Raw genomic sequence first — 16052 nt, forward strand, 5'->3', positions numbered from 1 at the left:
AATGAACATACTGCCCACCTGTGGATAAAGAAGAAAATGCAGATACTTTTACAACTAGAAGAGAAACTTAAAAGATGCTACTTTGAAAAGAATATATTTAACATATATAAAAATATATCCAAATGAGATTTTAGCTAAAATATGTAATTAGCAGCAAGGTGGTTAGCATTGTTTTCTTGTATTGATGAGGTCTTGTTACGGACTAAAGCCAGGACACTATCTGCAAGGAGTTTGTATGTTTTCACTGTGTCTGTATGAGTTTCCTCTAAGGTATTCGTTTAATCCCACACTCACAAAAACATACAGGCTGATTAATTGGCTTCTGATAAAATGGACCAAAGTGTGTGAATGTGATAGGGACCTTAGATTGTAAGCTCCACTGGGGCAGGCACTGATGTGAACGATGTGTAATGTGCTATATAAAGTATTATAATTATATAAAATAACAAGACAAATGTTTTTACTATTAGGATGATTTCACCCCGGAAGATTTATGAATTAGTTCAGAGAAAAGAAGTGGGAAATCCACACCTTTACCAGTACCCAGTACCTTTTGATTAGATTAAACAGGTGCTTGACAGCATAAATGTTTCAGGTCTCACGGGCGCTTAATCAAGCCTTGAGGACAGAAATGTTGCCATTTTGGTGTTTTTGCTCAATGTTTCAGGCCCCACTGGGCCTTTTATCATGGCTTGATAAAAGGCCCAGTGGGGCCTGAAACTTTGTCGTTTCGGTGTCTTTGTTATGAGCAAATAAACCATGATGAATAATTTTTCAACTCCAGTGTGCTGCAGTAACTTTGTATATGTGGAAAAGAAGTGGCGACAAAAGCTCAGAATGATCACTTTCCACAATACAAACCGTAATTATCTTGTATATCTCCACAATGTCCATTGCAGCTGTGCATGATATTTGTGCTCGTGTGTCATATTGGGGACAATTCTGCTTGTCCAAGCGGGAGAGCAGAGGGGTTAAATTCTGCACATTTAACCACAGCTACTTTTCCAGAAAATAGCACTAGTGACAAAGCAACTCAGCTACTTCAGTGACATTATGGCAATCATTGTGGTTCATTTCACACGGAGATCAATGGCAAGTAGAATGCAAATCATCATCCAAAGCACACACATTTAGTGCTTGATATCTATGGCAGGAGGCAAGTATGTATGGGTACAACAAAGGTCTTATATAGGAGAAAAAATATATTACCAGTTAATACACATTCTATAATGTTTTGATAGAGAAAAATCTAACTATATATGATCCAGCTTGCTACACCACAGAACCAAAAAAAAACCTCACCATATTGGTTAATGCAGAGAAGAATCCAGTCTGGTTTTCCTCTTCTTTGTCCGTGTACTGCCTGCAGAATGTAGAAATGCTGTTAAGAGCAGTGGCATACAAATGGTTCAAATGGTTCATACAAATGATCAACGACATACAAATGGTTGCACGCTGGCTTGTACCGAAAGTCGTAATAGTTATTAGCACTACTGGTAAGCTTAGCTGAATATAATCAGCATGTTCTGTATTGCATTCTGCATGAACACCCACATACTGACTGTTTCTAAAGGTAATTATGCGATTCTTATAATAAGGGGCTGTGGCATATGTTATGCCGTTTCTATGCTTTCAGTGTAAATTCCATGTTTATTTACCACATTTAAGATTAGATTGGGCAATGCTGAAAGTAATATCTGGTCAAGAGAAGAATAAAAAATAGAATAGAAAAGATAAAGAAAAAACACACCTGTTGTATTCAAATAATGCACGAGCAATTACCAATCCCATTCCCTACAAGAGAAAAAGAAAAAAACATGAAATGATAAAAGCACTGCCATTGGCTGATAATAGATCACAAATGTAAGCACAGCAGGCTGAAGAATGTGCAGTTTACTCACATTGAGAGTATTTTCATCATCCACAATAGACAGCTTCACTATATACGGATTCACCGACTGAAAAGAATCAGAGTAAAACAGTGAGGTACGGTAGCAGAGGTGCCAAACCAGCCAGGAAAGTAAGGGTTAACTGGGGGAGGTCAAATTGCTAGGAATACTTTTGGATTCTCAAGTTCAGATTTTGCTAAAGCTGCCATTGAAGGGGTTGTTCGCCTTTCAAATAACTTGTAGTAAGATATAGAGAAGGATCTTCTAAGAAAATCCTGTGATTAGTGCTCATTTTTTATGGATTTTTAATTATTTATTGTATCTTGTTCAGCAGCTCTGGAATTTCATCAGCTATTTGGGTGCAAGGGTCCGCATCACCCTAGCAACCAGGTTGTGGTGTGAATGAGAGACTGGCATAGAAAGATAAGCAATAAAAAGTAACAGTAATAAATAGCCTCGCAGAGCAAGATTTTTTTTGGCTTCTGAGGTCAGTGACCTCCACTTGAAAGCTGGAAAGAAGGCAAATAATTCAAAAAGTATAAAAAGAAAAAAAAGCTAAAAATAGGTAATTCTATGACATCATAAACATTTTAAGGGATTCTGTTGTGATTTTTATGATGTAATTTTTATTTCTAAATTACCCTGCAAATAATTCACTCTACAATATAAAGTTTCATTCCTGAACCAGCAAATGTATTTTTTCAGTTGTAATATTGGTATGTAGGCGCCATCTCAGGTCATTTTGCCTGGTCATGTGCTTTCAGAAAGAGCCAGCACTTTAGGATGGAACTGCTTTCTGGCAGGCTGTTGTTTCTTCAACTCAATGTAACTGAATGTGTTGCAGTGGGACCTGGATTTTTACTATTGAGTGCTGTTCTTAGATCTACCAGGCAGCTGTTATCTGGTGTTAGGGAGCTGTTATCTGGTTACCTTCCCAATGTTCTGTTGTTAGGCTGCTGGGCTACTGCTTGCAGTACAGAGTGACTGAAATTTATCAGAGCACAAGTGACATGACTGGGGGCTGCTAGGAAACTGACAATATGTCTAGCCCGGTGTCCGATTTCAATATTAAAAAAATATGCGCTTTTGAGAAATGGATTTCAGTGCCTAATTCTACTGGAGCCACACTATTAACTGATGCATTTAAAAAATAAAAAAAATAAAAAGTTTTTTTTCCATGACAGTATCCCTTTAATGTGATGGTGAACAACCCCTGTAAGTATTGTCAGTATAAACTTGCCATGCAGCACAGAAGTGAAACACTGTGACAATAAAAAACTGTGCAGTCAGCCAAAAGCAACCAGTGAATTGTATCATTATTCTTTCTGCTATAGACTGATATTTAAATGCTGATTGGTTGCTAATGGTTAATGCACTGCGACATACTTCAGTGTTGGTAAAAGTATCCAAGTTTATTAACGGATACCAAGCAATATTTAGGTAAGCATGATTATACAGTTGCACATATTCATTATTTCCCTGTGCAAATACAAACCAACTTTATGGAAAGAAAACATATTTACAACTGCAGGTAACCCATGGGGCAAATTTACTAAAGGGCGAAGTGATTAACGCTGCGATTACCTCGCCAATTTACTAATGGGCACAGGCATAACTTCTCTAGCGACGGAGACTGATGCTGGCGTACATTCGCACTCAATCGCCAGGCGAAGTTGCGCTCTGGCAAAGGGACGTAACTGCGCAAATTCATTAAGATGCGGATTCTACCGAACGTTACCTCTTGCACCAGACTTGCCTTCGCCACCTCAGACCAGGCGAAGTGCAATAGAGTAGATAGGAGTTCCTCAAAATTTAGTTGAAAAGTCCAAAAACAAAACTCTGGCGTCTTTTCCATTTTTCAGGGTGATAGGCTAAGCTTCCCTGGTCTTGTGTAATGTAATGTATTTGCTGCAACATATACATCTATTCAACTTTAACTTCCCGCCGTATGCAAATTAGCCAACGCAACTTCTGATTGCCGAATTAAAGGTAGCGCAACTTCGTCAGCGTTCGGCGCCCTGGATGCAGCTTCGCATGTTAGTGAATTAGTGTTGTCGGAGCGATTTTCGCCTGGGAAGTGTTGCACTGCCTGCGATGCAGTCGCTGGGGAACTTTCAGCTCTTAGTAAATTTGCCCCCATGTGTATTTATTTATAAATCCTAGCCTAGAGGAGATTTCTATTATAATACCATAGTAACAGGACAAAAACAAGTGAATTTTCCCCTTACCTCGTATTTTCTGTAGTTAACTAGAAGAGCGAGTAACACAACCGCATCATAGCCGTGTTGCCTGCGACTAAGAGGGTTGGACAGAATCTGCAACAACAAGAAAAAAGCTAAAGTAAATGTACTATACATTTGGGCAGTTAAATGTTGTCTGTCAACAGGATTAAGAGACTACAAACTCTGCTATGCAGAATCCAATTGACAACTGCAGGGGTTGCATTTTAAACTACAGTGCGGTGTACAAAAGTATCACTATATAAACAAAAATATACATACATATAATAGCTCTTCCTGCACAGACTGTATCCAAGGAATTTATACAGAGGAATATTTAGCAGTGCCCCTTTTAATGTTAACCCAGCCTGTCTGCAGCAAATGCAGCAAATACAGCACCTCACACATGAAACAATCTACATCACAATGTACCTTCCTATCTAACAACCTATAACCAAACTATTCAGTAATGTGTACAAAGGCTTTCTAACTATACTGTCTTTCTATGGTATATGTCTTTAATGTTGTCTTTGTCAAACATTGGTTATTAACCATCACACAAAATATTTAAATTAAAAACCCCATTAACAATAAAGTAATAGCAGAATAAATGTACCTGTAAGATTGCTTCAAAAATGCTGTTAATCATAACATATTCCAGTATGGTATTTTGGCTGATGTTATCAGTTACCTGTAGAGAAATAAATTAGAAGATGGTCTAACATTGGCAAACATGACAGTCTATTGGTTGTGAACATTTCATTTTGGATGCCTCTTTTCGCTAGGTCCATTGGTATTCGTGAGGGGAGCTACAGTTTTCTTCTCACTCTGCTCCACTATTCTCTCTGCTAAGATCCCTTCATTTGGATGATCAAACATGATGAATGGATAAAGAATAGATATATATTTGGTAGGAATGCACTGAATCCAGGATATAGTTTTTCAGCAGGATTTGCACCTGAAAATTAGGGGCGGGAATGAAAACGTGGGACTTTTGGTCACAAAACAGGGATTTAAAAAATGTTTTCATCTTCCCACCCCTAATTTGCATATGCAAATTAGGATATGGTTTGGTTCGGTATTCGGCCAAAACTTTTGAAAAGGATTCGGCCGAATCAAAAATAGTGTATTCGGTGCATACATAATATTTGGCCTTGCATGGAGATGAAAATCCCACGGGCAAGGGATGATCAGTTAGGTGAATGCTGCCAGGGAACCTTACACACAAAATAATTCCTCTATACCCAGCGTTAATTTTTTTTTTTTTTTTTTTCAACCATATTTTTATTGGTTTTAAATCACAATACATGACAGCATAAGACAAAACATGCCTCAGGATGATAATGCAAAGGATACAAAAGCGAGTCCCAATGTTACAATTTGTGACAAATAGCAAAAGATACACAGTGCAAAAGTTACATCCCCATAAATAGATGTCATCAAGGAAGGGGAGCAGCACGTACCCACGAACCTCCAATAGAACCCCAGATATGCAAGACACACAAAAATAATATATACATGGAAACTACGCTTTTACACAATGAGCAAATATGCAAAAGAAAAGAAAAGAACCCCATACCGTAGGCGTAGGGAGACACCAGACCCCATTCACAAGAATCCATGGTTTACCGTGGAATTTGGTCATGATAAGAATCCCAAAGATACCAGTCCTCCAGAAAGGACATTGAGTTATCATGTAAGAGCGGTTAAGTATTCCATTCTCCGTATTTGCTGTATTTTGTTCACTAAAGCTAATGTAGTCGGAGCCGTTTGCACCTTCCAATGAGCTGCAATTAAGCATCGTGTACCCATCAAAATATTCCGTGCGACTTTTTGAATACGTTTGCCAACATTCTCAAGCGGCAGCCCCAATAGATGAGTCAGAGGATCTTTCGCTATTGTTAAGCAAGTGATCTTTGACAATATAGCTGTCGTTGTGTCCCATAGTGGCGCTATAATTGGGCAAGTCCAATAAATATGGAATAGTGTAGCCGGGCTCTGATGACAGCGCCAACAATTAGCTGAGACGTCTGGGAAAAGTTTATGTAACAAAGCAGGGGTATGGTACCACTCAAATAAAATTTTATATATATTCTCCTTCATGGTGGTGCATATTGAAGATTTAGTCGCATTGTCCCAAATTTTCCCCCATTGTTCTATGGAGATAGGAGTGCCAATTTCAGATTCCCAATGGATCATGTAGGGGTGTGGTGTCTCCTCCACTCGCCGCTCATTAAGAACATTATATAAAGTCGAAATCAGCTTTTTTCTCGTTACCATATGCATACAGAGAGTTTCAAAGTACAATGGGGCTGGTTTCGTAAGAGTTGGGCATAAGGAGCTGACAAAGTGCCGCAGCCTAAAATACATGTAATCCCTCATGCCCTGTACCTGATAGGCCTTGATCAACTCAGTTTTCTCCAGAAATTTATTAGTCTTGGAATCAAACAACTTAAATATTTGAAAAACATTAGTATGTTCCCACATTCGAATGAAGTGCCCCTTGACACCCATACTAAAGGACGGATTAAACAAAAATGGTGTTAAGGGAGCGTTAATTTTTTTTAACAGTTTTGTATCAACAGAGTGCCTCTGTGCTCTAATGTAAGAGCAGGGTGGTCCACTTGAATGGCTAAGCTTCCAAGTCACAAGTAAAGGTCTGGCTGCTGGATGAGTATGCTGCTACTTACAGTCCAAAGATTTGATCTGTTCTAATACAACATTAAACTCTGCTGGATGAGCAAGATTATGTGTCCTCTACCTAATTTTTTATAATAGCAAGGTTTTCCTGGGGACAAAAAAAATTATATGAGGTAGGCATCTTCCTGTCTTAATACAGTTATGGGATCTTTCATCCAGATTCATTTTTTCAGTAGAAGGTTCTTTTGAATCACCATACCTTAAGGATACTAAAAAACATCCAAACAAATAAACCCAATAGGATTACGCTGCAACAAATTTGGATGTATGCAGGTTCGTTCCCATCTTGGAAGGAAAGGAAATAATGTAAAAGAATTAATGGACTCTACGATGGCCTCTCTCATGATTCTGGATATTGCGTTTTTAGCTAAGAGATCCCATGCCGATACCTCAGTAGGAACTAACTGACACTGTGAAATGGATCTGTGGTTTGTTGGTTAAAATACCCAGAAGAGCTATTTAAGATTATGTGAGAAGCTGCACAAGTAATGTTACATTATACCGGCAAGGACATTCAGCATCCACTTACAGTTACTAAACACAGCAGTAGTTTCAGGCATAAGCTCTTCAGGCTTTCTGAGCCGTCTCCACACAGCAGGAGGTCCAAGCTCTCCATTAGGTTCTGTTGGCAGAGAAACAGTAGTGATATTAAAGGTTTTCACATATGCTTTATTTTGCTAGCGACTTTCTTTCCCCTTGCTTTCAGGCAGAGCACAGTAAATAGGACAAGGGCTGTAGGAAGGATTTCAGAATTTGCCAGTAACTAGAAACCTGCGGTCGAAAATTGGTGCCTGTTACAGTCCCAAGTTATACTACTGGTTATGTGGCTTTTCAGTTAAAAAGAACAATGGTTTGCTTGTAATTGATAAATGAGAAAAGTCCCAGGTCTTTAGCCACTGGACCTAGAGTAGTGTTACATACATATATTTTATGTATGTAACGCAACAGAGTTCTTTGGCCGGCCCAACTAGTCCTGCAGTATACTGAAGGCTTAAAATACGGCTGCAGTGAGGCGGTGTGCTAATGGATTAAATAGCACTAAGCTCCCAAGCAAGCATACCACACAGCACCAGGACCGATGTGTTAGGAGCTTTCCCGTCATGTACATACAGCTTATAATGCCCTTAATGGAGTAAGCGCGAGGCAGGTGTTTCACTTGCCTGTCACGTATACACCTAGGGCTGTTCTGTTTGGACGGTGTGACAAGCCCTTCAAATATCTGGACGAGCAAAGGGACTAAAGTATCCCCTGATCAGCAATAGGGGATTCCCTGGTGGTGCGAGGTTAAAAAGAGGTGAGGTGAATAGGGTTGGTTGTGATAGGACGGAGCTATATGTTGCGTGAAGGAGGACAGCACACGCCCACTGACATGGGCCGAGAATCCAAAGCCAACAGACTGGAGCTGCGAGCGACTATAGTTACTACAGTGACACTGATAGTTGGCCCGTTGACTGTAACAGGGGCGACATTGTTACATTGTTTCTCTGTGATTGCGATCCCTTGTAATAAAGCCACAAGTTTTTGTTTTTCATCAAAAGCCCTGTGTGTGCGGTTTTGTTTTTTGCAATATATATATATATATATATATATATATATATATATATATATATATATCTTTGACGTAGTTGGCCATCTTAAATATATTGCAATATATGGACAAACACTCCCTGTTTTGTTTAAAGGGTAAGGAATTTTGTAGTAGCTTAAGACACACAATGTCTCAATGTCTTAAATATATTGATAATGGGTTGAGTGCAGAGGACTCTTGTAGTTGACTATATGTATTTTGTGGTCACAGCCTCATTGCACCCCCGCCTAATGGTTTTAAAAATAAGTGGTGAGCACAACTTTCCCTTGTTTGTTATAGTTTATACAGGAGCAGTGGTCAGCTCCCACCCTTTATAGCTCCCACCCTTCCCAGCTACAGTCAGGTGATCCCAGTGGTGGCCAATAAAAGGACAACCAAGTTTGGGAGTTTTACTTTTAAAGCAGCAAGTAAGTTGCAGGTAAAACTTAGTCCCTGTGTAAAGTGTATAACGAAAACATAGAATTCTTAATGAATCAGATGAAAATTGAGCATAGGACTGGCCAGATATGGGATGACTTTGACGTAGTTGGCCAGCTTAAATATATTGCAATATATGGACAAACAATTCCGGTTTTGTTTAAAGGGTAAGGCATTTTGTAGTAGCTTAAGGCACACAATGTCTCAATGTCTTAAATATATTGATAATGGGTTGCAGAGGACCTCTTGTATTTGTCTATATACACACACATGTATAGATATATACACAAGCTATAGGCTTTAAAATATTTCAACAGTAATGGACTATTCAGAGTAAAATAAAGAAGAAACAGAATTATTTTTCCTTTATAATCTTTCCCAGCCCAGAAATATCTGCTTTCCCCTAAACTTGCAGGGGTGCTGTATCCATCAGTAACACTGGACTGGGCCTGTGCAAATTTCCAATAGGCGGCAGTACTGCCAGTGTGAGTGACAGATTCATCACTCTGTGGAAGCATGTCAGAGTGGCAGAATAAAAGGTATTACGGGGCTGAGGGCAGGCGTGGGGGTTAATAATTAAAAAAAAAAAAAAACTGTGGGGCATCATTCTGAGTATCTTTATCAGTAGCAGGAACAGAGCTTTTCCTAGTGGTCAGGATAAGGAAGCTGACATTTATGGGGAATTTTTCCATTAAAGGAACAGTTCAGTCTCTGCAAAATAAAAAATATTTCTATATAGTTAGCCAAAAACAATTTATAAAGGCTGGAGTGAGTGGATGTCTAACATAACAAAACACTACAGGATATAACAAATGCCTATGCTCTAACATGTACTGATGTATACCCCAGGGGCCTAACACCACCCTTTTCTGCTCTTTTCACTATACAGAGCAAAAGTGTTTAATATTCTGCTTGCTGTACTGGCTCAGAATAGAGCACTTGTTTATGCATGTACAACCAGTGAAAATCTGATCAGATGGCTTGTATCTTTTTATTACAGATGAAACTAATAATCAAAATCTTTAAAAAAACGTTAAAGTAAAGGTGAACTGCCCCTTTTAAAAGTTTTATCTAAAAATACAAGGAATTGCCCCCTATTGCTTCCCACTCTGACCCACTGAAATGATCTGATATATTTGCACTACAGGAACCTAGAAACACTGAGGAATTTCCTGACATAACATTAACTTTAGGATTTCTTCAGGAGATGTAATTGACAGAGAAAATAAACCAAAATACAAGAAAGGCCGCTCCAGCTCACCACTACTCTCTTCACCAGGTGCTCTGTCCTCAGTGTCCCCACTGTATCCACATCACAAACTGAGCAAATAGAAGGCACTTCTGGAAGAAATTTTATTGCAGCAGGCTGCTGTTAACACAGGTAATGCATTTCGGGAGTACCTCAATCATAGTCTTCTAGAACATCAGCCTGCTGCAATAAACTTTCTTCCAGAATTGCCGTCTATTTGCAGAGTTTGTGAAGACAGAGAAAATACATGTAGCATTACATAAAGCAAATTCAGCAACTGCATAACATCAAATATTAAGTAATTATTTTGTTTTAAGATCTCTTCCTTTCAATTACCCCATTAATAACCAGAAAACCATTACAAATCCCATTACACATAATTTTTTTTTTTAACAAAACTGCTCCAATAGCAAATAGCAAAGGAGACATTCCAAGAGCCACTTGACTACCAAACAAATGTGTGTGACTTTCTACTCCATGAAGTGGCACTTGGCTCAATTACCTTCATACGTAGCTCTGCCTTATCAAACCCCATCAGCATGTTGATGATATCGAAGCCAGAAGTCGGCTTGTTCTTTTGATGGACTCCCCTAATCAAAGCGCACAGTGTCTGCAAGAATGAAGATAAATTAAACATACTTAAAACCTGAAAGAACTCAAACAATCCTTTTTTTCGCAACAATAATTTAAGTTCAGTTAGATTATATACTAGTACATGGTAGTCTATAGTCTATATACTAGTACATGGTAGTCTGCAACAGTTTTCTTTAATTCATGCTCAAAAAGACAATTGGCTTCAAAATAAAATTAAATTTACAGTACCAGAGAGTGATATAAATGCTTAACAATCATTTCCAACAGAGGGGTAAGAATCACTAGTCCAAAAAAGGCTATCCATAACCCACAAAATCCTTGCCAACCCAATTATCGACCCAGGGACTGGTGGACCTAAGGATGTCCCTATATCGTCACTGCCATCCAGTTCTGTTCTTGCCGGCAACTTTCTGTCACACTATGGGGGTTATTTACTAAACTCGGAAAGCAAAAATCCCGAAAAAAAAAAAAAATTTAATATAAAATCTGACTTTTAAGAAATCATGAATTTTTCGGAATTTTCGGACAAGTTTGAATCCGAAAATCCGGCATCTCAGACCTGTCGAGGTTACATATAAGTCAATGGGAGAAGTCTCAATAATTTTTTGATGTGCGCTGGGTTTTGTGCAACACCTCGAAGTTTTCGGGTGAAAATTCCAAAAAAAAAAATCATGAAAATCGGATTGGAAAAATACGTAAAAATCTGAATTCGTGAAAGCAGTGGCTTTTTAGCATTTTCTAGGCCCCTAATTTTGTGATTCAACATTCTTTCAGACCCCCTTAACTCAATACAATGGGATAAAAGGCATAACTGTTATTGTCACCCTGCTGTAGTTTCACAAGACAGACCCAAAATGTAAACCCCCCTCCCATGTAGTTCATTGCCTGCTCAAATAGTATGGGCAGCCCGCAGTTTGGGAACTACGCAGCAAGCATCCATTACACATGGTGGTGTATAAAACTGGCCTAACACACTAAGCTCTCGTCATCTGGCAAAGCAGGTTGTCCAAAATCTTATTGTCTGACCCCAGCCAATAAGTGGATTCCGTTTGGGGCCTGTGCAGGCTGCACAACCAGTGTAGTCCTTGTCCATAATCAAGATCTGGCCGAAACTCTATTAAACTGTAGAGGTTGTCCTGCTGGCCCTATACGTTAGCCAATAAACAACTGACTTTGTCAGGAGTCAGTAGGCAATAATAGTAGAATACCAAATAATGAATGTTTGAAATGAATGACAATATAATGAACTGTTGCCTTGCTCTTGTAAATCTGTTGTGTCAGAAACACAACTATAGTTTATATAAACAAGCTGCTGTGTAGCCATAGGGGGAGCCATTCAAGCACAGTAGATACCAGATAAGTTCTTTAAAATCCCATTGTATACTACAGAGCTTATCTGTTATCTGCTGTTTATCCTGTGCCTTTTTTTCTTTTCCAGCTTTAAATGGCTGCCCCCATGGCTACACAGCAGCTTATTTATATAAACTATAGTCGTTTCTGAATCAAACACACCAGTTCTAGCAGTGCAGGGCAACAGTACATTATATTTTAATTGCTTTAAACCATTTTCATGTTTTGGTGTTACGATTCCTATAAGAAACCTACCAATGTAAGTAGTGTGCGTGCGTGTTACATTGTCATTAAGATGAAAAGGATCACTAGATTATGGTTTACCTGCAATGAGTTCACAACACGAATCTGGTGCTCTGCTCTTAATGCATGGATACAGTGCTGGAACAAGCTATTAATGTTATCTTTCAGCTTCATCAACTCTTCGCCGTCAAGGGATTCTAACTTGGACTCCAGATACTCTATATTTACCTGTACAGACAATGGGAAAAGGTAAAATACACTTGTCAGTAAGCGTAAATATGTATTATGTGCAATTGTTAATCACTGAAAACATGCTTACAATATTTGAGGGGCAGGATAGGGAACAGAACAGGTTGTGAAATAACAAAATTAGGGATGCACTGAATCCACTATTATGGATTCGGCCGAACCCCTGAATTATTCGCAAAAGATTCGGCCAAATACCGAACTGAATTCGAATTTTCATATGCAAATTAGGAATGGGAAGGGGAAAACATTTTTACTTCCTTGTTTTGAGACAAAAAGTCACGCAATTTCCCTCCACGCCTCTAATTTGCATATGCAAATTAGGATTCAGTTCGGCTGGGCAGAAGGATTCGCCAAATTCGAATCCAGCTGAAAATGGCTGAATCCTAAACCGAATCCTGGATTCGGTGCATCCCTAAACACATAGGGGCACATTTACCAAGGGTCGAATATCGAGGGTTAATAAACCCTCGAATTCGACCCTCTAAGTAAAATCCTTCGAATTCGAATATCGAATTCTACGGATTTACTGCAAATACTATGATCGATCGATTGAAGTAAAAATCATTCGTTCGAACGATGAAATCCTTCGAATCGAACAATTCGAAGGATTTTAATCGATTGATCAAAGGATTTTTCTTCGATCAAAAAAACCTTAGAAAACTGATGGGGAAGGTCCCCATAGGCTAACATTGTAACTCGGTAGGCTTAAACTGCAGAAGTACTGTATGTAGCCGAAGTTTTTTTTAAAGAGACAGTACTTTGACTATGGAATGGTCAAATAGTCGAACGATTTTTAGTTCGAATCAAAGTCGAAGGTCGTAGTAGCCTATTTGATGGTCCAAGTACCCAAAAAAATTCTTCGAAATCCGAGCTTAGTAAATGTGCCCTATAGTAAATAGAACCCTATAGGAGGCTAAGGTCATAAAAATCTTAAGGAGTACCAATAAATCCAATTTGATAGTACAGTCATTAATAATAAATGGTTTGAAGAACCTTGGCCTTGATTAAATATGATGAGAAAAACTTTATCCCCTAATTCAATTCCATATTTCCCCATAGACTTCTATTGAGTTTTCATGAGATAAGCCACAAGATAAGTACTTCTCATCAAATTGGATCTGGCCCATTGTTTGCAACGGGCACTTTAATCACAGTAGGAAATGTCAAGTTGAAAAAATTTTTTATCTCACCTTCATAAGAAACAATTCATCCCAAAATCTAGGGTTGGATTTGGTAGGATCTTCTTTCTGGAAATTGAAAGCACAAATTCATGTTTAGGTGACAGGATCTCACAATAAAGAATAAGTACATTCCTCTTACACAGGTTATTTGTTTTTCATTCAGATTCCACTGGTGGAATGACAATTGCAAGTAACAGAAAAATGTTGAGATGTGTAACCAGTAGGGATGCACCAAATCCTCTATTTGGGATTTTGCGGAATGCACGAATCCTCAGTGAAAGATTCGGCCGAATGCCGAACCGAATCCAAATCCTAACTTACATAATGTATGATTAACCACTGGCTACTAGGGATGCACCAAATCCAGGATTCGTTTTGGGATTCGCCCTTTTTTAGCAGGATCAAAGGGGGAAAAAAAATTCTACTTCCTTGTTTTGTGACGATAAGTCACGTGATTTCCCTTCCTGCCCCTATTTTACATATGCAAATTAGGATTGAGTATCGGCCAGGCACGTGGATTCGGCTGAATCTGAATAATGCTGGAAAAGGCTGAATCCCGATCCGAATCATGAATTTGGTGCATCTCTAGTGGTTAATCATACATTACTACAGACAAGCCAAAACTAGGTTAGTCAATAGATGGCCACCAATGACATCATAGTCACTTATTAAACTGAGTTTGCCTGCACCCCTAGCATGGCAGGCAGTTCTGACTATAAATAAAAAAGGAAACAAAGCATCATAATCTTTAAAACCATATTGGAGCAGGTGTGACAATAACAAGAAGTGAAAAAGCGCAAGGCTTATGACCAGGAACCCCCTACACAGGATAGGGAGCAGAGCTTCCCAAGGGACTTTCTATTTTTATTACATTACACACAAAAACACCAAAGATTATACAACCCTCATCTAATGAGGACTCCCTTGAATCATTCCTGCAGCTGAATTCAGGACTGACCTATGTGTAATATGCCTGAGTACTTTCACACAATGTTTTTTTTGGGTTTTTTTTTTTTCTTCCAAAAAGCATAGTCCTGCTCCAGCAGAATTCTGTACTGAAATTCGTTTATCAAAATTATGAAATCTGAGATGGGGCTAGATATATTGTCAGTTTCCCAGCTGCCCCAAGTCATGTGACTTGTGCTCTGAAAAACTTCAGTCACTCTTTTATAAGTTGGAGCGGTATCATCCCCCTCCCTTTCCCCCGCAGCCTTAAGCTGGCTATAGATGTTGAGATTTTTAAAAGATCTGATTGTCATCATGAGACCACAATTATCTCGGAACGATCGTATGAATTGTCCATCATCTAAAAGGACCAATTTGCCAGGAAAACAAAGGGTAGCTGCCTGCTTGGCCCTGCAAACATAGATAGATTGCACTGGGACTGACAAAGATTTTTTAACCTGGCTGATCAATTTCCTGACAGAAAATCGTAAGATGTTCAATTGTACAAATCCCACTAACCGCACAATAATTTCGAAGGATTGGTCGGACTTCGCTAAAATCGGTCGTTCGGCAAGAGAAATCTTTGCGTCTATAGGAACCTTAACAACAGAACAATGGGAAGGTAACCAGATAACAGCTGCCTGGTAGATACAAGAACAGCACTCAATAGTAAAAACCAGGTCCCACTGTGTCAAATTGAGTAGGAGAAACCACAGCCTGCCAGAAAGCAGTTCCATCCTAAAGTGCTGGCTCTTGCTGAAAGCACATGACCAGACAAAATTACCCGAGATGGCCGCCTACACACCAATATTACAACAGAAAAATGCACTTGCTGGTTTGGGAATAAAATGTTATATTGTAGATTGAATTGTAGATTTAGACATGACGTGATGTCACTTCCGGTTACTGGAGACATCACTTCCAGTTTTGCTGGCGCCAGGTCGGGGGGGTGGCATATGTAAGTAAGCTATTTGCAGGTCCGGTTGGGTAGCAAGTCTGGGTAGCTGAGTATAGTGGGTTGGAGGCACGGGTCGGCTTACAGTTCAGCAGGTCTGGGTCGGACTCGGGTCTGTCCGATTGGACCTGTGCAGGACTCTACCTTTGCAATCTAACCTCTGGAAATACTTTATCCTGTTGCCTTTACAAGTTGGAAGGAAACTGTAAATACCCAGTGCATTGAGCAACTGAACTTGGTGCTATCCAATCAGCAGGCGTATTGAATTAAATTTTAACAGGGTTCAGCTCCAACTTGTATTGACATGGAGAGCGCTACGATATGAAGTGTTTTGGCTTACATTATCTCATACCAAATGCCTCACCCCAGAAGCTGCACACATTTACGTGATGTTAATGTTCCCTCTGTATTCATCGGATGACCCATGGGGCGTAGAAACAGTGAGACTGCTCGCAACTATTTACAGACAGAGC

General features: G+C 39.2%; 1 protein-coding gene across 2 annotated transcripts in view; it reads right to left on the reverse strand.

Annotated features, from left to right (window-relative positions):
* Positions 1–16052, reverse strand: part of armh3.L (armadillo like helical domain containing 3 L homeolog) — a 103157-nt gene that overhangs the window by 75231 nt on the left and 11874 nt on the right. For both annotated transcript variants that reach the window (NM_001093557.1, XM_041568531.1), the window contains 10 exon segments: positions 1–18; positions 1303–1363; positions 1751–1794; positions 1902–1958; positions 4118–4204; positions 4725–4799; positions 7338–7430; positions 10565–10672; positions 12331–12477; positions 13689–13745. The exon segment at positions 1–18 is cut by the window's left edge and continues 29 nt beyond it. In NM_001093557.1, the coding sequence (NP_001087026.2) occupies positions 1–18; positions 1303–1363; positions 1751–1794; positions 1902–1958; positions 4118–4204; positions 4725–4799; positions 7338–7430; positions 10565–10672; positions 12331–12477; positions 13689–13745 (747 nt within the window).

Source organism: Xenopus laevis, chromosome 7L, assembly GCF_017654675.1.
Source record: "Xenopus laevis strain J_2021 chromosome 7L, Xenopus_laevis_v10.1, whole genome shotgun sequence".
In the NCBI taxonomy this organism is placed as follows: domain Eukaryota; kingdom Metazoa; phylum Chordata; class Amphibia; order Anura; family Pipidae; genus Xenopus; species Xenopus laevis.